The sequence below is a fragment of the Phaenicophaeus curvirostris genome, chromosome 2 (assembly GCF_032191515.1).
Source record: "Phaenicophaeus curvirostris isolate KB17595 chromosome 2, BPBGC_Pcur_1.0, whole genome shotgun sequence".
Taxonomy (NCBI): domain Eukaryota; kingdom Metazoa; phylum Chordata; class Aves; order Cuculiformes; family Cuculidae; genus Phaenicophaeus; species Phaenicophaeus curvirostris.
The window spans coordinates 106,879,511-106,906,073 of NC_091393.1; the positions used below are offsets into that span (position 1 = coordinate 106,879,511).

The 26,563-nt window shown below is 50.3% G+C and overlaps 2 protein-coding genes across 2 annotated transcripts in view; one reads left to right on the forward strand and one right to left on the reverse strand.

Annotated features, from left to right (window-relative positions):
- TTBK1 (tau tubulin kinase 1) overlaps window positions 1-6,276 on the reverse strand; it is a 110,339-nt gene extending 104,063 nt beyond the window's left edge. The window contains exon 1 of the mRNA XM_069850330.1: window positions 6,012-6,276. The gene's annotated coding sequence lies outside the window, so the exon portion shown is untranslated. The remainder of the gene's footprint in view (window positions 1-6,011) is intronic.
- A 5,347-nt stretch (window positions 6,277-11,623) lies between these two features.
- ACSS1 (acyl-CoA synthetase short chain family member 1) overlaps window positions 11,624-26,563 on the forward strand; it is a 49,093-nt gene continuing 34,153 nt past the window's right edge. Inside the window, exons 1-3 of the mRNA XM_069850907.1 lie at window positions 11,624-11,922; window positions 12,017-12,414; window positions 17,309-17,405. Of these exons, the coding sequence (XP_069707008.1) occupies window positions 11,624-11,922; window positions 12,017-12,414; window positions 17,309-17,405 (794 nt within the window). The remainder of the gene's footprint in view (window positions 11,923-12,016; window positions 12,415-17,308; window positions 17,406-26,563) is intronic.

Here is a 26,563-nt window from a genome sequence, read left to right on the forward strand (position 1 = left end):
CCCCTTGTGTGCACACAGAATTATTCAGTCTAACAAATGAAAAGACAGAAAAAGCAGGCTGCAATACCAAGAAGGGTATAAGTAGGGCAAGCAAATTATCCTTTTCCTCTCAGCCTTTCCTTAAGCATCATCTCTTGGTGTAAAAGGACTGGAGCAATCCGGGTTTTTGGCTTGAGCACTTGGATTTGTAATCCCATAATCAAAACTTTTTCATGATTTTATAGAATCATAGAATGGCTTGAGTTGGAAGGGACATAAAGATCATCAAGTTCCAACACCCCTGTCATGGGCCGGGACACCTTCCACTGGTCAGGTTGCTCAAAGCCTCATCCAACCTAGCCCTGGACACCTCCAGGGATGAGGCATCCACTGCTTCTCTGGGCAACCTGTGCCAGTGCCTCCCCACTCTCACAATGAATAATTTCTTCATAATATCTAATCTAAATCTCCCCTCTTTCATCTTAAAACTGTTCCCCCTCATCTTATCCCTGCAATCCCTGATAAAGAGCCCCTCCCCAGTTTCCTGCAGCCCTTTTCAGTACTGGAAGGCTGCTCTAAGGTCTCTGCAAAGACTTCTCTTCTCTTGACTGAACAATCCCAGCTCTCTCAGCCTGTCCTCATATAGGAGGTGCTCCAGTCCTCTGATTATCTTTGTGGCCTCCTCTGGACTTGCTCCAACAGATCCATTTCTTTCCTGTGCTCAGGACTCCAGGTGAGGTCTCATGAGAGCAGAGCAGATGGGGAGAATCCCCTCCTTTGCCCCGCTGGTCACACTGCTTTGGATGCAGCCCAGGATATGGTTGGATTTACAGGCTGCAAGTGCACATTGCTGGTTCATGTTGAGCTTCTCATCCACCAGCACCCCCAAGACATCAACTCTGACATCAAATTAGACATCAACTCTCCTTATGACTTTTGCAATCATTTAATATCTGATTCTTAGGCCACCAACGCTTTCTCCCGGCTGACAGTGAACCTGATGATAGTGAACCTCATAACACTGACTGTTGTGCAGACAACAAGAAGTCCACTTCCATCTGTCCTGGCTGACATCAAATCTCTTTCTTAAGGCTAAGCTGCTCCATGTCTCCGGAGAAGGGGAAATCGGAGCCCACAGGCATTCTCACTGCTCACAATGTGACTGTATGGCTGGAGTCAGCCCATGATCTGCAGTTTGTTCCTTTCATATGTTCACCAAATTAAAGATGACATGCCTTGACACCAAAAGGAAAGGGTTTCCAAGCACATCTTAACTGATTACGTCTGCAGTCCATCATGCTGTCAACATTTTCCTTCTCAACTACAAAAAAAAAAAAAAAAGACCCTTTTCCATGCAAACAGCTCTTGAGTAGTGAAGGAGACTTAATAGGAAACCATGAAACTGGGTAAAACCAAAAAGGATTGTAAGCCTGATGAAAAGTGTCAATTCACCCTCCCCATCAAGTCGAATATATTGATGTATCTGCTGATCTCCAACTAATGGAAGAGTTCATGTGAAAAACTTGACACATGGAGTTGCAACTCCCATTGCTATTGAGAGATTATTTCTCATATTTTCCAAGATAACTGTGTGGGTGGGTCTCAGCAGTGCAATATGCAGGCACTGTTGTGGACAGGCCCAGGAGCTGGTCCTGCAGGACATGGAGGACTGTCAATGCCCAGTCTGTACCGGGTGAGACTCCTACAGGCAGGGGAGTCTCAGTTGCACAGTCTAAAAATTACATCATCTTCCTCACCTTGCACCTCTCCTTCCTAATGCTTCAGTGAAGGCCCAACAGATTCTCCCATTCATCCCCCACCCTAGGAAGGGGGGCCCCACAACTGGCCTTTCTTACTGCTCTTCCCCAAAACAATCCTAACACTTATTCCAATTGGGCAGTGTCCCACAGTGGCATTTAAGAGGATTTCAGGATGTTTCAGAAGAGCAGTTTTAAGCTGAAAGAGAGGAGAATCAGATGAGCTATTAGAAAGAAATGTTCTCCTGTGAGGGTGGTGAGGCACTGGCACAGGTTGCCCAGAGAAGCTGTGGCTGTCCCATCCCTGGAGGAGTTCAAGGTGAGGTTGGCTGAAGCTTTGTGCAACTTGATGCAGCACAGGGTGTCCCTGCCCATGGCAGGGGGGTTGGAACTGGAAGAGCTTTAAGGTCCCTTCCAATCCAAACCATTCCATGATTCTATGAATACCCACTTTTGGGTTAGTTTTGATGGAAGGAGGGGAAGGAACCACTAGTTGTGGCCATTCTGTATCTTATTCAGTAAACCAGCACAACTTATATACCTTCTCAGCAAATACACTTCCACAATCACTGCAGTAAACATTGGGCTTGCAATGTTCAAGGGAGAAGATACCAACAAAGCCAACAAACCCTTAAAAATGAGGTAACAATTTAAAAAGCCCTTAAGGACTTCTATAGAGACATATTCCTCTACAAGGCCCTATTTTCTGTCTTCTGCTTTGTTTTCAAAGTGAACCAATGTTACTGGAAGGTCATTATGGAGCTTTTGCAACGGAATCTAATCTAGGACCTTCCCAGGACGGGGAGTCGTTCCTGCATTCCTAATAAGCTGTAAAGTGATGTGATCTTCCTGTAAAAGAGGGCAAGAAATATCATGAAGGGATCCCAGCACTAAAGATACAGAAGAAAGAGGGATTTACCTCTTCCTGGATCTGTCTAATCATTCCTGCTTTGGAAAACAATGAGGACCAACTGCTTCTATTGCAGAAGAGCTCCATACTGCCTGTTGCAGTGTAGGGATACACTTGCCTTTACCACCCAAACACTGGGATCTGGATAAAGAGGGAAGGGGGAGGAAATCCACACACGTGCTACGAGTGCCACTTCATTAGCATCAACCCTGGCAGCTGCTGAAATAGGTTTCCTAACACCAGAGACATTCCCTTCCCAAGGGCCAAGAGTATTGATGAGGACTCAACTAACTTCTTACTAACTATTCCATAGAAAAAAGGTTATGTGGGTATCCCCAAGACTGATTCTGAAAAAACTGTCCAACAAGCAAATGATAATTCCAGTGGTTTTCTGTGCCAGCTAGAGAATCATAAAGTGCTTTGGGTTGGAAGGAACCTTAAAGCCCATCCAGTTCCAACCCCACTGCCATGGGCAGGGATATTTCCACTGCACCAGGCTGCTCAAAGCCCCATCCAACCTGGCCTTGAACACCTCCAGAGATGGGGCAGCCACCACTTCTCTGGGCAACCTGTGCCAGTGCCTCACCACCCTCACAGGAAAATATTTTTTCTTAAGGTCTAACCTGAATCTCCCCTCTTTCAGCTTCAAACCATTCCTCCTCATCCTATCCTTGCAATCCCTAATGAAGTGCCCCTCCCCAGCTTTTCTGTACCCACCTTTCAGTACTGGCAGGCTGCTATAGGGTCTCCCCAGAGCCTTCTCTTCCCCAGGCTAAACAAGCCCAACTCTCTCAGCCTGTCCTTGTACGGGAGGTGCTCCATCCCTCTGATTATCTTTGTGGCGTCCTCTGGACTTGCTCTAATGTGTTCATGTCTTTCATGTGCTGAGGACTTCAGAATGAACACAGGACTCCTGGTGAGGTCTCACAAGAGCAGAGTAGAGGGGGAGAATCCTCTCCCCAGCCCTGCTAGTCTCACTGCTTTGGGTACAGCCCAGTTCCCAAAGGAATGAGATTATCATAAAACATGCAAAAGCACACAGAAAACAAAAGGAACAGCAGTGGACACCATGTACACTATTCACAACCATCACATCTCAAGAATTTCTGATCCCGCATACACCAGCATGAGAATGCTTGCTATGAGCTGGATGATCTCTGGCACACAAAGGAAAAAAACCCCAAAACATTAACATGTGATTCCCAACCTGCCCCTGTTATACTAAGAGTTTCAGGAGAAGCTGAGACACTGAAATGAGGTGAATAACTATGAGCAACACACTACTGAGGCACGCTGCCTTTTAGCCACAGCACCTGTCCAAGCAAAGCATTAGTGCTGAGGCACCCTCAGTACCCATATCACACACACAATGACAGGTTAAATTTCACACAAAGAGAGAGTTCTCAGGCTGAAAAATCTCAGCTGTCTCACCGAGAAGTTTGTTGCTAAAAGGCAGCGTTTGCAGTGACAGCATAAAGGAATTCATGTGCAACGGTAAAATCAGGAAACCTTTATTTCTACCTATCAAATTGTCTACGCTTCTTTCTTGCAAACTGAAGGACATTTAAAAATACAGAAGAAAGATTTTAACACACAGCTGGTGCAGACTGCTCAGAACCACAATACCAACAGGCATGAAAATTCCCACCCCATAAAACACCACAGAGGGTCCTGAAGTCGGCATGCAATGATTCCAGCAACACTGACGGGGTGGCAGTGTCAGTCCCATGTTCTGGATAGCACACAGGCTCCTTGTTAAATACACCACGCGCTTCAAGGTCATGGTGTTCATCTTTAAAGTTCTCTGTGGGTCAGAGCAGGCTTATGGGGTCCTCCCTCTCCTGGTAGGCAGGGAAAACCATAACGACAGCAGTCGCATTCACAGGTGCAAATCTGGGCACCGCAAGCAATAATAGCACAATGGCAGAAGACCTAAAGCTGCAGCACTACAGAAGACACGGCAACGTGGGAGGAAAATCTCCCACCCTCAGCATTCTGCCTCGGATCCAGGTGCCAAGAAGTTATCCCAAAATCGTGGAATGGTTTGGGTTTCAAGGGATCTCAAAGCACATCCAATTCCAACCCTGCTGCCCTGGGCAGGGACACCTCCCACTGCATCAGGTTGCTCAAAGCCTCATCCAGCCTGGCCTTGGACACCTCCAGGAAGGGACCATCCATTACTTCTCTGGGCAACGTGTGCCACTACCTCCCCACCCTCACAGGAAAACATTTCTTCCTAATATCTAATCTAAGTCTCCCTTCTTTCAGCTTAAAAACGTTCCTCCTCATCCTATCCCTGCACTCCCTGATCAAAAGCCCCTCCCCAGCTTTCCCGCAGCCCCCTTCAGTCCTGGAAGGCTGCTCTCACGTCTCCCCAGAGCCTTCTCTTCTCCAGGCTGAACAAGCTGTTCCCATTCTGTTCTAAGTACATCTCTGAGCACAATTCTTTTTGGATTATGGAAATCCTTGGGACTGCAGCACGGGTTGGCCCAAGGATGACTGCCCTTCCCATTCCCCAGGCGCCTCCTGACACGGAGCCCAGGGCAGGAATGACTGAAAGCCTAAGTAGGGGTGTGTTTTTCCTCACAGGAAAGCATTTCTTCCCAATCTCTGATCTAAATCTCCCCCCTTTCAGCTCAAATCCCACAATGAACGCACTCCCTCCCCACACGCTCCTACGTAAGGCGCTGGTTCGTGGCGTTTGGGTACCAGCTGCTCGGGGAGGGACGTTCGCCCCCGGCCTCGCTGGAAGAACCAGCATCCCCCGTGACTCCACGCGACGCCTCCACCCCCTTCTCCCACCCTCCTCCCCGCGGCACCGCGGGCCGGGCCGGCAGCAACCGGTGGGGCCTCGCCCTCCGCGGGGGGCCGGGCACCCTCAACTCCCCGCCCCGCAGCCCCCGCCCGCCCTGAGCCCCGCGCCCCGCGCTGGAGGCGGCGGCGGCGAGCGGGGGACGGAGCCGCCGCCCCGAGCCTCCCCTCGGCGAGGAGATGGACGCGCCCGCCCCTGCACTGCAGCTGCCGGCACGCCGTTCCCCCCCCACCCCCCCGGCAAATGGTTCGCCCCATCCCGGCTCGCCTTCTCATTGGCGGAGCCCGCCCGTCACTCCGCTTCGGTCCCGCCCGGCCACGCGGGGCACGCTGGGAACCCGAGTCCTCGGCGCGGGACCCTTCCGCGGCTGCAGGCGTCGCCCGGCGGAGGGGCGAACTACATCTCCCACAGCGCCCCGCGCGCGCAGCCCCGGAGCGGCGCTGCCCGGCCCGGCGCGGCGCGGCCCGCGGCCCCGCGCCTTCCCGGCCGCCCCGCCGGGCCGCCCTCCCTCCTCGGGCGGCGCCCGCGGCGGCCGCCGCACCCCCCGGCTCACCTGGCCCCGCCGCCGGCGGCGCCTCCCGCTGCGGGCGGCGGTGGCAGCGCATGCCCCGCGCCGCTCAGAGCGGCTGGCAGGGCTGGGAGCCGCCGGCCCGGCGCGCTGCGGCTGCGGCTGTGGGGCGGGCCGGCCCCGGGCGCATCCTCCCCCTCGGAGCCGCGGCGGGCGGCGGGATTCGCCCACAATGCACCGCGCGCCGCACCGACAGCATCAGCCTTGACATCACCCGCGGGCCGCCCCCGCCCGGCCGGGACCGCCCCGGGACCGCCCCAACGCCGCACGGCCAGAGGCTCCGAGCGGCACCGGCAGCGCCGCGGCGGGGAGGGAGCGGGGGTCGTCCCTGCGCTCCGGGGAACGGCGCGGGCATCGCCAGCGGGGAGCTGGGCACTGCAGAGCCCGGGGACTGGGACCAGTATGGCCAGGATGCACCCAGGCACTGCAGGGACTGGGACCAGTATGGCCAGTATGCACCTGGGCAATTCAGGGCCTGGGGACTGGGACCAGCACTGCCAGCATGTTGGGACCAGTGCTGGCATTATCTCTGCATTGCATTTTTTATACAATGACATTTGTGTTGCAACTTGTGTCTGTACTTATCTGGATATTTCTAAGCATTCTTTTCCCCCTTTGTCACCCAGCATTTATTACACAATCATAAATGGAAGTGCAGCACATCTCTTTTTTTTTCATGCTGTTTAGACTTTTATTCCAGGTGTGGCCAGACGCGAGCAGATCTGGCAAAGGTTCACGGCCGTGATTAGCTCAAGGCCTCCGTTCCTTCAAACCCTCTGTTTCTTTAGGCACAAGCTCTGTGCTGATCTGTGCTTCTGAGTTAAAGTGGTACCTGAACAACTTTATTTCACCCCTGCTCTAAGCCTCCCTCTGAGCCTTCTCTACAAATGGAGCAGAATAGACCCACAAACACACAGGAACAGCCAGCAATTTCCTTGGAACATGTAAAATTTCACCTGCAGGAGCAAACGTAGCTTAAAATTATCAAAAGATTTTATTAAAATCTGGGTAATTGTGTCTTGGGAAGAACCACAGAAGGTTTAGATTGGATGTTAGGAAAAATTTCTTTACTGAAATAGTAGTAAAGCATTTGAAGAGGCTGCCCAGGGAAGGGGTGGAGTCTCCATCTCTGGAGGTGTTCAATAAAAGTATAGATGTGGCACATTGGGACATGGTTTAGTAGGCATGGTGGTGTTGAGCTGGTGGTTGTACTGGATGAGCTTAGAGATCCTTTCCAACCTTAGTGATTCTATGTTTTCTAGCACAGACCAGCGTGTATGTGGCTCTGTAGTGATGTTTTTACCTGTACCTTGCCTTTGTGGGGCCAGGTATAAGTTGTGCTCTTGCCATGTGGGAAGATTGCTGGAAAGCACAGTTAGGAGCAGAACAGTCATAACCAGGTAGTGGCCATGCATTTCACCATTATCTTACTCCCTGTTTTAGGGCATTAAGGGAAAACTAGGGAAGCGAGCAACTGAGAGACCGTAACTCAAGTTAAAATCCTGCCAAGATAGAAGACATAGAAAGGCAAAGCCAAGCTGTCAGAGGGCACTGGGGTGCGTGCACATAGGGTAGCAGTGCCTGGGAGAGGGCCACAAGCAGAAATCCCTGGATATTCTCACCAGAAAGAGCAAGAGGTGGTCTGTGGGATAAATGCAAAATGAGCCCATGGAGAGTTACTCTGGTGGCTGGGATTAGCCTATCTGGTATAGTCCCAGCTCTAACCTGGACAACTGCAGCTGGAGGCTGAGGCTTCAAACTGTCTCCAGCATGCCAGGGATTGATGTGGAAAAGCCAGCCAGGCTTGCTAGGATGGTAGGTGCTCTTTAAAGCAGCAGGGATGAAAATCCTGTGCCAGAGTGCTTCCAGTCAAAGGCCCTCATCCCATGAACACCTCTGCCTCTGCTCAGCTTTATGCTGGCACTTTTAGGGCTGGCGCATCACACAGAGTAAGTCTTGTGTGTGTTGGCAGGATCAGTGATGAGGCCAATAAATAACATTGCTGGTAGCAGTAAGAATAGGAGTAGAAAGATGTGGGAGATTGGGCTTCTTTGGGTTTGGTTGTTTTTTTTTTTTATTTTTTTTTTCTCCAATTCCTATCACCAGATATCCACAGGCAAACTCAGCCCCTACTCAAGCTACTTCTGGCTTGATTCATCAGTGCCCACTGTGATATCAGCACAAGACCCTTAATATACACCAAGGGCTGCAGCTAAAATCTCTTGCAGGGCAGTAAGGTGCCTGGCTGGATTGGGAGGCTGTGCCAGGGCACGTGGCTGCAGGAGGGAATGACTTCTGTCCTGGCAGCACAAGCCTTTGGGAGCTTCCATGGAGAGGTGGCATTCACAGATCACAGTAACCAGACTTCGCCAGAGCTGGTAATGCCAGCATTGCTGTTTAGACTCTGTAATGCCAGGAGCATCTTCTGAACAGAGACGGAGTGAATCATAGAATGGTTTAGGCTGGAAGGAACCTTAAGGCTCATCCAGTTCTACGCCCCTGCCACAGGCAGGGACACCTTCCACTGCATCAGGTTGCTCAAAGCTCTATCCAACCAGGCCCTGGACACCTCCAGGGAAGCAATTTCATAATCTGCCTTCTATTTAGCACCAGCCTTTCCTCGCATAGTCAGGCGCTGTACTTAATAGTGAGAATTGCTGTAACACCCCTTGGTTCTCGGAAGTACAATAGCTTGATGCCAGCCTTCACCACCAGAAAGCATGCCTGGGACAAATAGGCATTGAGAAATCTCAGGGACTCAATCTCCTTTCTTCTCAGCTCTCTGAGAGACAAGAAAGGAGATCTGGGGTTGTACTTGTCCTGCCCAGCAGCCCAGCTGAGTGGAGGGCTGGACAAACTGGATTATATCTGAGTTGTGTTGGTGATGGTCGTGGCTTTTTTTGAGGAGGACAACAGCCAAAACTTGAAGGTGAAGGGTGGCCTGGTGGTGGTGGAAAAAGAAAATCAGCCTTATGTGGAAGAAGACCAGAGAAAGCCATAATTCCCAGAAGTTTTCAAGGTCTGCAAATGAAACAGCCAGGTTTTCAGGCTAAAGAATTTAAATTTGTGTTCATTTTTTTTTTTGACAACTCATTTGCTTATTTGTGAAAAGCATTCCTCTGAAATCCTGTGTCATGGGGGTTGAATATAAATAACCTGTGATAGAAAACTTTTACCAATCCTTAAGCAAACCAAGCACAAGCTGAAGAGCTCTCAGTGCTCCTGTCTGGCACCAGGTGGCAAACGTGCTGCTGGTGTTTGAAACAGGGAAACACAAACAGTATTAGCAGTGAGGCAATGGCAGCTTTACAAGGAAGTTGAAAGTCTATTTGTTCTTGTATAGAATTGTCGAGGTTGGAAAACACCTCTAAGCTTATCCAGTCCGACCTGTGGATATTGGTCCAGCAACACTGTGCCTACTAAACCATGTCCTGAAGTCCCACACCTACACATTATTTGAACACCTCCAGGAAAGGAGACTCTATCCCTTCCCTAGGCAGCCTCTTCCAGTGCTTGACCACTCTTCCAGTACAGAAATTTTTCCCAATATCCAATCTAAAACTCCCCTGGCACAGCTTGAGGCCATCTCCTCTCATCCTATCACTTGTTACATGGGGAAGAGACCAACACCCACTTTGCTACAACCTCCTTTCAGGGAGTTGTAGGGGGCAATGAGGTCTCCCCTCAGCCTCCACTTCTCCAAAATGTTACCTACAAAACACAGCTGCAAGCATCAGAAGTGCCAGAATTCCAAATCCTGATAAAATCTATATTATTTACTCCAGAATAAGGTGTCTGGTGATGTTTCCAGGACAGAAAATCTACAGAAAACACTACCACTGCCAGAACAAGCCACAGCTTGGCTCAAAGAGTAGGTTCAAGTTTTTAATCTAGAACACAAAATGTGCTTTTTCCACCCAGACTCTGAGAGCGAGTTGGTGTTCAAGAGCTGCTCAGGCGGTTTGGCATTTCTTAAGGATATCCAGACCTTGACACTGTAATGTGAGTTTTCAAACTCCGTGCTGGGGGGCTGGACCAGTCTGCCTCTAAAAGAAATGATGTCCTCATATCCAGCAAAGATGTCCCTGCTATGCACAGAGCAGAAGCTCTATTACCTGCTTCTTGTTGTTGAGGGTTTGCACCCAAACCTGCTAGGATTAAGATGGAGAAAGAAGCATCGTGATACCAAAGCCAGGAGCTCCACGTTGTGGCAGCGAGGATGCTCGCAGGGCTGCCAAGAGAAAATTGGATGTGTACCCACTTAGAGGGACTTACGCTGTTCTAACCTGTGAAAGCAAAGATGGAACAAGGGTGTGACAGGTGGTGACAGGCATCAGTTGTGGGGAGGACCACGTGCACGTGCGCTGTGTTTCACCATGTGTCTGGAAGTGCACGGCTGTACCTGGGTGCCCATGTCTGTAGTGATGAGGATGAGTGCACCCAGGGTGGTGTTAAGCGCAGGGTGTATTTCTGTGGGTGTCTCTGCGGGGGCAGAAGGGTGGCCCCCAGGGCTGTGTGGAGACAGGGGTGCGTTTGGGTAGGTGTCTCTGAGTCTGGAAGTGCAGCTGTGTGAGTGTTATGGGTGTTCCCAAGGCTGTGAGGGTGCAAGTGTGTCTCTCCGTGTGTGGGGTGGATGCAGGACTGTCTCCGGGTGCGGAATGGTCCTAGAGGTGCAGAGGTGTCACTGGGCACAGGGTGATCTTGGGGCCATATGGGGACACGGGTGTCTTTTGGGGTGCTCCTGGGACCATACAGGGGTGTCTCTGGGTGTGGGATGCTCCCAGGGGTGTCTCTTAGGGTGCAGGGTGACCTTGGGGTTGTTGCAGGTGCAGGGATGTCTCTTAAGGTGCTCCTGGGGCCACGTGGGGATCCAGGGCTGACTCAGGCTGTGGGATGCTCCCAGGCATGCAGGGGTGTCTCTGGGTATGGGATGTTCCCAGGGGTGCCTCCTGGGGTGCTCCTGAGGCTGTGTGGGGTTGCAGGGCTGTCTCAGGATGTGGGATGCCCCTGGGGTGTCCATGGGATGTGGGCTGTTCCCAGGGCCATGTGGAGGTGCAGGGCTGTCTCAGGATGTGGGATGCTCCCAGGGGTGCAGGGTGGGATGCTTCCAGGGGTGCTCTCTGGGTGCAGGGTGATCTTGGGGCCGTGCAGGTGTGTCTCGTGGGACCATATGGGGGCCAGGGCAGTCCCAGGCTGTGGGATGCTCCCAGGGGAGCAGGGCTGTCTCTGACTGTGGAATGCTCGTGCGTGCAGGGCTGTTCCAGGCTGCGGGATGCTCTCGGGTCTCTCCCGGGCTGTGAGATGCTCCCGGGGTTCTCCCGGGGCTCTGGGGCTCCCCCGGGCTGTGAGATACGCCCGGGGCTCTCCCGGGCTGTGAAGCTCTTGCAGGATTCTACCGGGCTTTGGGGCTGTACCGGAGCTCTCCCGGGCTATGAGATGCTCCCGGGGTTCTCCTGGGGCTGTACCGGAGCTCTCCCGGGCTATGAGATGCTCCCGGGGTTCTCCTGGGGCTCTCTCGGGCTGTGGAGCTCTCCCAGGACTCTCCCTGGGACTCTACTGGGCTCTAGGGCTGTACCGGAGCTCTCCCGGTCTGCGAGATGCTCCCGGAGCTCTCCCGGGCTGCGAGATGTTCCCGGGGCTCTCCCGGGCTGCGAGATGCTCCCAGGGCTCTCCCGGGCTATGGACGTCTCCCAGGAGTCTCCCCGGGATTCTACGGGGCTCTAGGGCTGTACCGGAGCTCTCCCGGGCTGCGAGGTGCTCCCGGGGTTCTCCCGGTCTGCGAGATGCTCCAGGGGCTCTCCCGGAGCTCCCCCGGTCTGCGAGATGCTCCCGGGGCTCTCCCGGGCTGTGGACGTCTCCCAGGAGTCTCCCCGGGACTCTACCGGGCTCTAGGGCTGTACCGGAGCTCTCCCGGTCTGCGAGATGCTCCCGGGGATCTCCCGGTGCTCCTCCGGGCCGTGAGATGCTCCCGGTGCTCCCCGGTCCCCGAGGCTCCCCCGGTGCGGCCCGGTCCGGGACCGGCTCGGGCGGTGCCGTGGGGCGGCGGTGTCCGCGGCCCCTCCCCGCGGGCGGTCGCTGCGGGGGCGGCGCCGGGCGGTGCGGGGGGTTCGGTGTCCGATGGCGCTGGCGGCGGGGCGGTCGCTGCGGGCTCTGCTGCCCCCGGGGCGGGTGCCGCTCGCCGCCCGGCGCTGCTGCTGCGGCGGCGGCGGCGCGGGGGACCCGGGCGGGTACCGGCAGCGGCGGGAGCGGGCGGCCCGGGACCCCGCGGCGTTCTGGGCGGAGGCGGCGCGGGGGCTGCTGCGCTGGGACGGACCCTTCCACACCGCCTGCCGGCCCGGGCCCGCCGGCACCGCGCGGTGGTTCCTCGGCGGCCGCATCAACGTCTCCGGTAAGGAGCCCCCGGGGCCTCCCCCGGCGGGGGACTGGACGGGTTTGAAGGTCCCTTCTGCCCAAACCCTTCTGTGATGTCCCCAGCGCGGCGCTTTTTAGGGAGAAAAACCCAAAGAGTTTGGTTGGGCAGCGCTTGGAGAAAGTGCCGGGCGCTGGGAAAGGGGGGAAAATCCAGAGGTGGGATGATAGAATCATGGAGTGGTTTGAGTTGGAAAGGAGCTAAAAGATCCCCTGGTGAAGGGGCTGGAGAAAAGTCTTATGAGGAGCGGCTGGGTGTTTAGCCTGGAGAAGAGGAGGCTGAGGGGAGACCTCATTGCTCTCTACAACTCCCTGAAAGGAGGTTGTAGAGAGGAGGGTGCTGGCCTCTTCTCCCAAGTGACAGGGGACAGGACAAGAAGGAATGGCCTCAAGCTCCGCCAGGGGAGGTTCAGGCTGGGCATCAGGAAAAAAATTTTCACGGAAAGGGTCATTGGGCACTGGAACAGGCTGCCCAGGGAGGTGGTTGAGTCACCTTCCCTGGAGGTGTTTAAAGGACAGGTGGACGAGGTGCTGAGGGGCATGGTTTAGTGTTTGATAGGAATGGGTGGACTCGATGATTCTGGAGGTCTTTTCCAACCTAGTGATTCTGTGATCACCCAGTTTCATCCCCCTGCCACAGGCAGGGACACCTCCCACTGGATCAGGGTGCTCAAAGCCTCATTCAGCCTGGCCTTGCACACCTCCAGGGTTGGGGCAGCCACCACTGCAGTGTGTGGGGTGCTGCAGCGTCCCATGCTGAGTGAAGGTGACCAAAGATGAGGGATGGAGCGAATCCCAGGCTTGTCCAGGGGAACCTGCAGCTACTTTTTGCTCTCAGACGAGGAGCTTGGCCTTTGCCTCTAGCTTTGCCTTCAAGGCAAAGGGGGTGCAACCGTATGGGCTTGAAGGTCTCTTCCAACCCAAACCGTTCTGTGATTGTATGAACTTAGGTGAAGGAAGAGGAAAAACTGCTGTGATGGTTCTAACCAACTCTGTGTTTCTTCCTGGCCATACCTGCCTAGAAGACTTCTGTGCTGTGGCCCTGCTTTATGCAGTAGGAGTAAACCGCACCCCGCTCTTGAGCACAACTCGGTGGTGAAGTTGTTTAATGGGGATGTACATTTCTTACCTTTGTTTCCTATTCCTGGGAGAGTGCTTCAATTACTGTCAGGAGCTGTAACATTCTGGCCACCAGAGCAAAAGAGCAAACCCTCCTCAGGTCTTTCAAACAATATAGTGAAGCATCTCCACCCAGATGGTTCCCAGCAGTGCATATTGAGTTGATGGAGGGGTGCATGCAGCCCAGCTTCCAGCACTCAGCAGAGGGATTTTAACCAGACTTCTGTTTTCATTGATTCGTATTGAAAGGAAGATCTTGCCTGAACACAAGAGACTTTCAAAGTTCTGTTTGTTTCCACTGTGGAGTGGGATCAGCACCTTCTTCTGGGTCCCACGTGGGCCAGGTATTTGAAATCCCAATATTGCTGGGCCTGATTTTAGGTCATGTCTTAGGTCTGGTTCTTAGGAGGCACTAAACACCACATAGTTTTCTTTCATAGGTAAAAAGAAACTGTAGACCTCGGAGACCTAGATGCACAGAATTAAACAATTTTGCTGTTGCTGGTTTTCTTCTTTTAAAGCCGATGGTACTTGGCCATAGCTGAGTGGCTTATTTTCTGTTAGGAGGTTCTGATTTTGTCCCTACATCTCTTGATTTGAACACTGGTTACAGAAATACGGCAACAGTTCAGGTCCCTGATCCAGAGCATCCTGTGTGCCTTTTTCCCAACACAGGGGACCACGAGCAACCGAGTCACCTGCTGCTTTTTGTTTGGGGAGACCTTGAAGAAGGATTTGGGGGAATTGTGAGCTTCAGTGCTTCAGGGTTTATCGACCTGGCCAGGAAATACCCCAACCAACTACTGCACTTCCAATGCACTCAGGAGCATGTTTTACCAAAATGGATCATTTCCAAGTGTGGTTGAGGAGGCAAGAAGACACATGGAGAAACCATTAGGGTATAGTAGTAAGGGGAAGGTCACTAAACTCTATTCTGCAAAATGAGCAAAAGGCTCTTGTAAGCCTAAGATCAGGAAGGAAATAATAGCAGTTGGCTGTGGTTCTTACTGAGCAAAGAGCTAAAGACCCCACTTGGCTCAGCTGAGGCTTCCTGCAACAGAAATTCCTGCTGAAGGCTTGTATGGCTGAGTAAGAAATGCTGCTTGGTAGTGTGGTGCAATCCATGAGGGTGTTGCTGCAACGAGCTTGGAGGTGGGAGTTGCTAAGGGTCATGGACCAAGCCACAGTGGATCCTATTACTTTGAGATGGACAACAGAGGAAACCAGTGTGAAACTGCTTCATGTGTTCCCCATTAGAGCTTTTCTCCTCCCGTAATGTGTGGGAGATGAGTAATAATATATAATATTATAAATATAAGAAATGGCTTTATCTCATTTATTTTTATAGTATGGCTGCAGAAATTTACATTAAAAAATAGAAGACTGAAAAAGTGCTCTTCAGCTGTTTATAATTTTGAGATTGACTGTTGTTCTTGCAATTAAATGTGCTGAATTCAGAGGGATTTCTCTCTTTCTCTTTCTGTGTACCTTTTGGGGCTCGTTCCCACCCTCTGTGTGGTGTAAATTGGAGAACAGCAGAAGCTCACTCCTGGGCTGCAGTCTACTTGAATTTCACAACTTGTAATAGGCAGCTTTGTCTGCACTTAATTTTATCTGGAACAATGAAATCCTTCCCTGGCAGCATTAATATTTCTTGGAGATATGATCTGAAACAAAGTCTTTTTTTTTTTTTTTTTTTGTGGGTTTTCTCTGAGTTAACATGGCAGTGTGCCTGTCTGGTTTCCAATGGTTGTCTATTGAAAGAAGTAACTGCCTTTGGAAGATGATAATGAAATAAGTAAGCATAGTTTAGGCTTGGAATTAATACTTTCCAAGGTTAATCTCTAACCGTCAAGCAAGTTGCTGGTGAACATGCAGGCAGGCAGGTTTCGCTGTAAGTCTTTTCAGGTTGGGTGCTCCCCAAAGTCCACTTGAGCATCTTATGTCGTTGTTCAAGTTTCCTCTACCTCTGGTTGTTGGAGGAAGGGAGGGAGGTTTGCCTTCAGAAGGTACTGTTATACCTTAAGGTTTTAGAAGGTGTAGCACTCGGCTTCATAGAACGGTTTGGGTTGGAAGGGACTTCAGGCTCATCCAGTTCCAACACTCCTGCCATGGGCAGGGACACCTTCCATGGGATCAGGTAGCTCAAAGCCTCACCCGACTTGGCCTTGAACACCTCCAGGGATGGGACAGCCACAGCTTCTCTGGGCAGCCTGTGTCAGTGCCTCACCACCCTCCCAGGAAAACAATTATTTTTAATATCTTATCTAAATCTTCCCTCTTTCAGCTCTTGGGACATGTTCATCTGTCCCAGATGTCTGGTGATGTGTACATATCTATACTCCATAAGTTTACTCTAGATCCTAAAGTTTTAGATATTTTCAGTTAGCTGCGATTCAGTTCCTCCATTACACCCTGAAACAAAAATGTTTCACGTGAGCTTTAATTAGAAAATCCAAATGATACAGTGCTAAAAACTCAATCTGGGGAAGCTGGACTGTTAGATTTTTATAGTGAAACGCTACTCTGGGTGTCACCAAAATCAGGAAAAGAAACTCCTTAACACCAAAGTGGTCTAAAGAAGCAGGCATTCTTTTTAATTTTTGATACCAGATACACAAGGGGATTGTTCTGCCTACCATGTATGCTGACAGTTATGAATAGCAGTTTTTTCATACACTAAATTTATACATATGTATTAAATTTCTCATAAAAATCATGCATATTAATCACATTGCCAATACTAATTATAATAGGTGTCCTCCCCCTTAGGCATGCTCCTCGCAGTCCTTTATTGAGTCTGAGATCTGCAAAGCAGCCCCTTACCCTATTTTGTTGGCATCTGGCCCCCTTTGAAGTTTCCATATAAGGTTTGCAATAAGAGTTATCTCGACCTCTTGTCTTTTTTGGCTCCTGAAGTCCTGGCCAGATGCCGGTCTTCTGCAGTCTTTATGCTTTCCCATTGTTCTGTTCCTGAAATATCACAAAAGGAGAGGACATTAACTGTTCATTAGCTTCCATGATTAGATTAGATATTAGTACAGGCACTGCATCCCACATAGCAGCTCATACTGGTTTGCTCAGGGGTACAACACGGGGAAGAAAAACATCAAAACAGTGTTTTGTCCTTGTGCTGCTGGGAGCAAGGGAGAGATTTGGGCTGATTTAAGCTTAACCAGTGGAACTAAGCTGAGTGGAATCAGCTGAGGCCTCTTGTGGGGTTGCCATCTCTAAGGCAGCTGTACCAATTATTACAGAATCATAGAATGGTTTGGGTTGGAAGGGACCTTAAAGCTTATCCAGTTCCAGTCCCTGCTGCAATGGGCAGGGATGCTTTCCACTGGATCAGCTTGCTCAAAGCCCCATTCACCCTAGCCTTGAACACCTCCAGGGATTTGGCTTCCACAACTGAAGTGTGCTAAGTGTAATTAAGTGTGGTATTTGTAATATTTGCATCCCACAGATATGGCAGGGGTAGCTTTACCAGTGCTACAAATGCTACCGCTATAAGGGACAACTTCCTAGTGTTGTTATATAAATGAGTCTGTGGGTAGCTAGCTAGCGAAGGGCTTGCTAGGCACAGTGATGTTGGGCTGACAGTTGAATTTGGTGATCTTGGAGGTCTTTTCCAACCTTAATGATTCTCTGATTCTGTGTTTCATCTCGTGCTAGCTTGCTGTTATGCTTGACTGTGCGAAGTTTACGGAGCACCTCGCATATGATCAGGCTTTATTTAAACCTCTGTTTTCTTACAGTAAATTGCTTGGATCAACATGTTGAAAAGTCTCCAGACAGAGTGGCTTTGATTTGGGAAAGAGATGAACCTGGCACTGCAGTGCATGTCACGTACAGGTATGGCACCTTCTCATGATGCTTTGGGATGCTTGGTGGTGCAGTGGAGTGGGAACATGAGCTGCTGCTCTGAAATTGGACCTCTGTGAAACCGCGTTCTTCCGAAGTTCTCCAGCACATAGGACTGATGCTGGGTTGTGGTGTCATGATGAGATAGCTTCTGAAAAATGGAGGCATGTTCCCACTGAGAAATTATATTTTTCCCTTGGCCTCTTCATGGTGAGGGCTCCCTGATCTTAGACACCTGTATAATAAACATATTACATGTGAGAGGTACAGTGGATGTGAGTTGGTGACAGCTACTGAAAATTTCTGATGCGGATCTGGCGTCATCTTCTGGTTATGGTGTTGATCACGCGTGCCTGTAGATTCCCCCTCTCTACGTGGGGACTTGTAGAAGAGAAAGGTTTGTTTTTTTTCTCCCTGGCTCATGTTCTCATCTTTCAGTTTTCTCTTTCCTCGTTAGAAGTGTGCCTGGGAAAGTTTCTCTGAGCAGCTTTTAGCTTCAGGACAGCAGCAAGGGTCTTGGTGCAGACAACATCTTGTGTTTATGGTCAGTAGTATGATACTGAGTCCTGGCAGGAGGTGATTTGAAGCTAACTGTGTTCCTTTTCCCCATCCTCAGCACAGTTCATAACAGCCTTGAGGTTGCTCTGAGTGATACTGACTTGTAACTGCTACAGTGGGTTGTAGGTTTGTTAAAATATGGCAGATTTCAAGTGTATTTTTCTTCTGCTGCTGTGTGTTCTCATTTAGGGTACAGACCTGCCTGCAAAAAAGCCTTTTACATCATCTGTCTCTCTCGTAAGAGTTGAAGGCTTCTCAGACTTGTATGTTCCTCAGTAGGTGTTTTAGGGAACGAGGTGTTTGACCTGCTGGATCAGAAAACATAGGAAGTCCTGGTATCTGGCTCTTACAAAATGTTTGCTGTGGCTTGTTGATACCTGGGATTCCTGGAGCTTCTTGAGTCTAGGTAGGTTCTGGTGCTCTGATTCCCCTCCAGTGTTTATCAAAGCTCTTGAAAACATAATTCATTGAAGAAGCTGGTTAGCAGGGGGGGAGTGAGTGTACAAATAGCTTTGAGAGGTTAGTGCTTCATGGAACAGAAATAAAAACTGTCTGAACCAGAGCTGGTGAAGGATTTAGCGGCGTGATGTATGAGGAGTGACTGAAGTCACTTGGTCTGTTCAGCCTGGAGAAAAGGAGACTGAGGGAAGGCCTATTGCAGTTTACTGCTTTCTCACAGGAGGAGGAGCAGGCTCTGATCTCTTCTCTCTCGTGACCGATGTTAGGACTCGAGGGAATGGCAGGAAGATGGACAAGGGCGGGGGTGCGGTTAGGTTGGATATTAGGAAAAGGTTCTTCACTCAGAGGCTGGTGGAGCACTGGAACAGGCTACCCAGGGAAGAAGTCACAGTGACAAGCCTGACAATATTCCAGAAGCATTTGGACAATGCCCTCGGGCACATGGTGTTGTCCTACACAGAAACAGGAGTTGGACTTGATGATCCCTATGAGTCCTTTCGGACTCAAGACATTTTGTGTTTCTATGTAAAGCTATGGAAGAGTAGGTTGGTTTTTTTTTTATCTTGGTATTGTTATTTGATGGGCTGTGTAGGCATGTGATGGTATGAATGTGTTGTAACCAATGGGGTAGCTTGGCTAAATGCTTTGAGTTCTGCTTTTGCCATTCCGGTGGTAGAAAAGGAGGTGGAATTGAAGGTTTCTCCTGGTGTTTGAGATGCTGTATGTACTTTTACTGCTTTCTGCATGCCCTGGGTTTGAAAGCGGGGGTGCATCAGAGGTGAGAATTGTGCTCTGATTAACCTGAGGAGAAGAGCAACCCATCATATAGAGCAGCCTTGTTCAAGGCAACTCCAGCCTCTGCCTTAGGAGCTGTGCTCTTTGAAATGTGCTGAGCTGCTCCAGTCCCTCAAACCATCTTTTCTGGATCTCTGGAGAAACAAGAAGGCCTTTCTGAACAGTGGCATAACTGGTTTTTTTGTTGGTTTTTTTTTTTTTTCTTGGCCAGGCCAAAATGCATTTGGAAATGAGCCAGGTTGGATGAGGTTTGAGCAACCTGATCCAGTGGAAGATGCCTGTGCCCATGACAGGGGATTGGAACTGGATCATCTTTAAGGTCCCTTCCAACCCAAACAATTACATGATTCTGTGGTATTTTCAGCCTGTGGATTTGCGATTGCTGTGGCTTGAAGACAAGTAATCCACATCTGAACACTAAATCTGTCTCTGTGCAGCCTTCCAAAGATATGGTAGTTACTAACCATAAAGAAGAACAATTTGGCTACCTGTATTTTCAAACTTCTGCTTGTATTTGAGAGACATATTTCTGTTTCTGCCTGATGCTTTTGGTGAGATGAGGCTGCATTCAAGTGACGCAGTTTCTTAGGAGACTTTGGTCCTAGGACATGGTGAAACAGGTCACTTGGTTCTCTGCTTATCTCATTAAGCCAGGAATAGCTTTGTTGAAAACAGTGATATTATGTGGGTGTGCACACAAGGAAAGAATCAAAAGGTTTGCATTTTCTGTGATCTTTGGACTGCATTTTTAAAGGTTTCAAATGGGGCAGTAAGGTTTTCCAGGTTATGCTGGCACTGACCTCCCTGTGAGGCTGAGCTGAGTTGAAAGCTTTTTGCAGTAATGTCTTGTTTGAGCTAGAGGTTTTATGAGGGAAAGTGTCAGAAAAAGAGGTGGCCCAGAAGCAGTGAGGCCAGTTGAGTAATCTTCCAAGAGACTTCTGTAGCAGGGTGGTATCTGAACGTGAGCCTCAGTGTAGGACAGCCCCAGTACGAAGAGAGAATGAGAGGGATGCTGGGTATCAGGAGGACCTAGGTTCTGATGTTTGTGGTAGAGGTGTGCTCCTTTCCCTAGGATCTGGATGTGGACTTAATGTGGCAGCAGCCCTAGGAAGTTAAAGACTTTAATTTGGCCTCTGTCTTATGGACCAGCTTCGAGGAAGGTCCTGGAATCTCAGCTGGGACGTGTCCAGGGCTTATGTGCAGAGAAATACAAGGTGCAAGTTTGTTGCATTATCTAGTTTGCAAGGCTTGCTGATGTGAACTGCTTCTCCTTGTCCATAAGCCTTGGGGGACACAAGGAAAGACACGGCTGCTGGCATGGGTGCTTTCCCTTCTTGTTCTCGGGGGCAAGAAAACAGCTGAGCACTGGCCGTGTTCCCATCACAGCCTGCAAAGGAAGCAGGCAGCTGTGCAGGAAGAGGGCTGAAGTAAGCTTCCTCCTCCCTGAGGGAGGGGAAAGCCTTGATCAACAGGGCTTCCGCCATGCATTGGCAAGAAAATGCAGCTGTATTGGAAACTGCTGTCCCGGCTTGCTTATGTTTGGGAGAAGTCAGAACCTCTGTTAGTCTCTGCTGCCCCACGAACTGCCTGGCTTGCAGTAGGCAAAGAGCTGATGGGGCTGTGCTGTAAGCCAGCCTACATCTCTTTGTATATTTTTCAGCAAGGTGGATTGTGTTTATGCAGCTTGGTCCAAGAGTTCTGTGCTAGGAGAGGAATCCATACATCTCCTTATTGGCAAAGATACACAAAGCCATGGAGAGAGTTGGGGTTGTTCAGCCTAGAGAAAAGAATGCTCCAAAGAAACCTTAGAGCAGTCTTCCAGTACTTAAAGGGGATGCAGGAAAGCTGGTGAGGGGCTCTTGATCAGGGATAGGATGAGGGGGGATGGTTTTAAGCCTAGGGAGAGACTTAGATGAGGTTTTATGTTTTCCTTTGAGGGTGGTGAGACACTGGCCCATGTTGCCCAGAGAAGCTGTGGCTGCCCCATCCCTGGAGGTGTTCAAGGCCAGGTTGGAGGGGGCTTTGAGCACTCTGATCTAGTGGGAGGTGGGTATCACTGCCCATGGCATGGGAGTTGGAACTGGATGATCTCTAAGGTCCCTTCCAACTCAAACCATTTAATGGTTCTATGGTTTTATGAAGCCATGGGTGAAATATTTCAGTTTTGCTTGAATGATGATTGCTGCCCTTACAAGCTCAGTTGTGCTGATCTTTTTACTGCCCTGTCTCTCCAGCTGATGCAACTCAGCCTTTTTTGGGGAGAAAAAGTGTTTCCTGGCATCTCTTGTGCTTTTCAGTCCCCCTGGGTTTAATTTTTATCAAGTAGAAATTCAACTGAGTTTCAAATTATGTTCAGTTTTGAATGGGAAGGCAGGAGACTTGAGTTTTGTACTGTTTTGTGACAACAGGGCATGCACCATCCTGGGGTTTGGTGGCTGCAGTCAGCAAAGTGAGGACAGATTGTGCCAATCTGTTATCGGGAGGTCTGGCTGTCTGAAGGTTAAACCATCATAAATCCATTGATAGGGCAGTGGCGAACGAGCAGTTAACCCACAGGAGTGTCCTGCTGGGAGCAGTCAGCTGAATTTTTTGGCAGGATGGTTCAGCCCATCTAGTTTTGTCCTGTTTTGTGGATGCTGTCACAGCCCAGGAGCCTTGAAACCTTGTAGAGGAACTCCCCAGCTCGTTGCTGAGCCTGGGTTTTAAAGGGCACTGTATTATCAAGTGCCTTATATAAGCATGCGGAGTTGGTGGCTGGAGATGTTGGATTGCAGCCTCTGTAAACTCAGCAACGGGGAATGTTAAAGACAGCAGCTCAAGTTATGCCAGACCTCCCTGTGTCTGACACGGGGTTATTTATTCCCTTCAGTGTTCCTTTGTTTACCATCGTCTCCACAATTGAGCCACCTGTGAGCTACTGTTTCCTAGCGCTGTAAGATCCTATGGGCATTGCCAAAGTGAGCCACGTGAAGAAGTGGGCAGGAAAAAAAAAAGCAGAAAGTAGAAAAGTTTTAAAGCAGAAGCTGAAGAGCCAGAAATTACTCTCCTATGTAGCTTTTCCTAGGATGCTAGGTGGGTGGGAATGAGCAGAGAAGACATGATTTGACATGGTGACCAGCAGGTTGAAGGAGGGGATTCTGCCCCGCTGCTCTGCTCTTCTGAGGACTCGCGTGGAGCCGTGCATCCAGTTCTGGAGTTCTCGGCACAGGGAGGGGAATGAATCTGCTAGAGTGGGTCCAGAGGAGGGCTATGAAGGTAATCTGATGGCTGGAGGACCTCCCATATGAAGGCAGGCTGAGAGAGCTGGGGTTGTTCAGCCTGGAGAAGAGAAGGCTCTGGGGAGACCTTAGAGCAGCCTTCTAGTACTGACAGGGGCTGCAGGAAAGCTGGGGAGGGGTTCTTGATCAGGGAGTGCACGGATAGGATGAGTGGGGACAGTTTTAAGTTGAAAGAGGGGAGATTTAGATGAAAACTTAGGAAGAAATGTTTTCCTGTGAGGATAGCGAGGCACTGACCCAGGTTGCCGAGAGCAGTTGTGGAAGCCCTATCCCTGGAAGTGGTTAAGGCCAGGTTGGGTGAGACTTTGAACAAACTGATCCAGTGGAAGGTGTCCCCTTTATTTCCAGAAAATAAACTGGTCACTGCAAGAGATGCTCAACCCAGCCTCAGTGCTGAGAAAGCAGAGAACGTGGCTTGTGCTGAACCTCCTAAATGGACACTGTCAAAACCCTTATATAGCATTGAATATATTAGGAAAATGTATAGGAACACTTTGCAAAAGGCTGCTTCCCGATGATGGTCTTCATGCAATTTTTGGGGATATAAGAGGAACTGGCTTCCTTTGTTTAGAAGCTGGAGGCTGTCTTGCTGTGGCAAACAAAAGATAGCATGAGACTTCCTGGAAAAATGTTTCTGCCAGGTGTCCCTGAAATTTGTCAGAGAAATGCCATGTGCTGGTGACGGGTTTTACAGGAATTGTTCCCAGTATTGAGCAATGGGCTTTGGAAATATCAGCATCTCTATATCTGTGGAGGGATTTGGTAATTTCTGAACAGGCTCTGCTGAGGGGACAGTCTCGTGCTTTGAAATGATGCTGTGATAGCTGAGGATTTGTATGCATAAAGACTGAGGAATCTAGCAGAGAACAGTTTTAATGCTCAAAGGCAAAAACAAAGCAGGCTTTGTACAGAGAGAGCTAAGAGTTTAATCTTAGTATAACTGAGCCCTTAACATTCAAATCACAGAATGTTGGAGGGGACCCACAAGGATCATCGAGTCTAACTCCTGCCCCTGCATAGGACACCCCAACATTCACACCATGTGTCTGACGGTGTTGTCCAAATGCTTCTGGAATATTGTCAGGCTTGGCTCTGGGACTGCTTCCCTGGGGAGCCTGTGCCAGTGCCCCACCACCCTCTAGGTAAAGAACCTTTTCCTAACATCCAATCTAACCCTTCCCTCGCACATCTTCCTGACGTTCCCTCAGGTCCTTTCATTGATCACCAGAGAGAAGAGATCAGCACCTGCTCCTCCTCCTCTCCTTTTTCTGTCAAGATCTTTCTTTTTTCTGTAATAATTAGAAAGAGGTCCTATTGGTGGCTGCTTTTATCCAGCATCAGTTCCATAGTTTTTACTGGTTGTTTGCAGTGTGGGGCCACCAGTGCCAGCCTGTGCTTCATCCCTTAACATCCCATGCCTGCTCTCCTTTACCCCACATCCTGTGCCTCTACTTCTCGAGGCCTCTTTTCATGCCAGGCCTGTTTTTCTGTATGCTACTTGGCTATGCTAGTAGTTTCTATTGCACAATGGCAGCATAAAAAGATAAAGAAGCATAACAAATAATTAGCCATGGTTACTTGGTCAATTAGAAGCATTACTCTTGTAGCTAAACGAAGCCAAACAAAGCTTCAGGTAGGTTAAGGAGAGCTCAGACAGAACAAGCATCGCAAACTGCATTCCTGAGACCTTGCAAACCCTGTGGCATGTTGCTTGGCAGGGTAGTTCGTGTTCCAGGGATGCAACAGCGACCCTGAAAGCAGTTGGTTTTCCAACAGGTTGTGACATGAGACAGCTGTGTGAAGGGTTTGCTCCAGAGCTGATGGAAATCAGCAAGCAGTGAGTTGGGGGAGCAAATTCAAGAGCAGCTTTGCAATGGAGTGGTTGTTAGGAACGTGGAGAGTGGAATTTGTGTGCAACCCAGCCCCACCCAGTTCACATTTCTTGCTGGTACAGGAGGAAAGCCAGCCAGCTATCCCCACAGAGCCCTTTTGCATGGCATTTAAAGCCTATCAGTGTGTCACCTGCACTGTGAGCAGCCATGTCATTGAGGTCGGACGGTGCTTCCCGCTGATTTTAGAGGTACTGGGTTGGGATTAGTAAATTCACATTAAATCCATGTCCAGTGGCTATCTATGCTCACACCTGTAGTGCAGTGAATGGGTTGTGCTTGTCTGTGTTTTTAGTTGGAAGATAACATTTTCTGCCAGCAAGTCCAGAATCTTCTCCATGCGTCATAATTTTTCACCGTCTCTGCTCATGTTCGTTACTGCAGCTACCATCTGCCTGGCTTGCTTTGGTTTAAAAGCACATACCATATATCATAGAATCATAGAATAACTAGGTTGGAAGAGACCCACCAGATCATCGAGTCCAACCATTCCTATCAAACACTAAACCATGCCCCTTAGCACCTCGTCCACCCGTGCCTTAAACACCTCCAGGGAAGGTGAATCAACCACCTCCCTGGGCAGCCTCTGCCAGTGCCCAATGACCCTTCCTGTGAAAAATTTTTTCCTAATGTCCAGCCTAAATCTCCCCTGGTGGAGCTTGAGGCCATTCCCTCTTGTCCTGTCCCCTGTCACTTGGGAGAAGAGGCCAGCACCCTCCTCTCTACAACATCCTTTCAGGTAGTTGTAGAGAGCAATGAGGTCTCCCCTCAGCCTCTTCTTCTCCAGGCTGAACAACCCCAGCTCTCTCAGCCGTTCCCGATAAGGCCTCTTCTCCAGCCCTTTCACCAGCTTCGTTGCTCTTCTCTGGACTCGCTCCAGAGCCTCAACATCCTTCTTGTGGTGAGGGGCCCAGAACTGAACACAGGATTCGAGGAGCGGTCTCACCAGTGCCGAGTACAGAGAGAGAATAACCTCCCTGGACCTGCTGGTCACACCGTTTCTGATCCAAGCCAAGATGCCATTGGCCTTCTTGGCCACCTGGGCACACTGCTGGCTCATGTTCAGTCACTGTCAACCAACACACCCAGGTCCCTCTCCTCCAGGCAGCTTTCTAGACAGACTTCTAGTCTGTAGCATTGCACAGGGTTGTTGTGCCCCAAGTGCAGGACCTGGCACTTGGCCTTGTTAAACCTCATCCCGTTGGACTCAGCCCAGCGGTCCAGCCTGTTCAGATCCCTTTGCAGAGCCTCCCTACCCTCCAGTAGATCCACACTTCCACCCAGCTTAGTGTCGTCTGCAAACTTGCTAAGGGTGCACTCGATGCCTTCATCCAGGTCATTGATAAAGACATTGAACAGGGCTGGACCCAGCACCGAGCCCTGGGGAACCCCACTTGTCACTGGCCTCCAGCTGGATTTCACACCATTTCCCACCACTCTCTGGGCCCGGCCATCCAACCAGTTTTCCACCCAGGAGAGTGTGCGCCTGTCCAGGCCAGAGGCCGACAGTTCCTCAAGCAGAACGCTGTGAGAAACTGTGTCAAAGGCTTTACTGAAGTCCAGGAAGATACATCCACAGCCTTTCCCTCATCCAGCAGCCAAGTCACTTTGTCATAGGAGGCGATCAGGTTAGTTTGGCAAGACCTGCCTTTTGTGAACCCGTGTTGACTGGGCCTGATCACCCGGTTCTCTTGCATGTGCTTCATGATAGCACTCAAGATGACCTGCTCCATGACTTTCCCTGGCACTGAGGTCAGACTGACAGGCCTGTAGTTCCCTGGATATATACTGTTCTTTCACCTGCATGAATGGCCTCAGCTCTTGGGTCCAGCTGGTAGCTGCTTCCCCCTTTCTCAGCTCCACCTTGATGCTATATTCACTGGAGTGGCATGTTGCTGCCCTATTTTCTCTCTTATTTGCCCTTAGCTCTCATGATCTCATGAGTTTTTGCAGAGGCATTGCAGACCATTGCGCCTTGAACTGACTTTGCAGAGTCTCGGCTGTCTCTGTCCAGAGGGTCTGGGCACTTGCTTTTGTTACAGCACATTTCCTTCTCCGGCAGCGGCTCTGCTGAGATCCTGCTGTTCTCTGCCCAGCTTGTGTGCGTGGAGCGAGGCATCCCAGGATCCCAGCCTTTGGATTATCTTTGTTGCCTCCTCTGGACTCACTC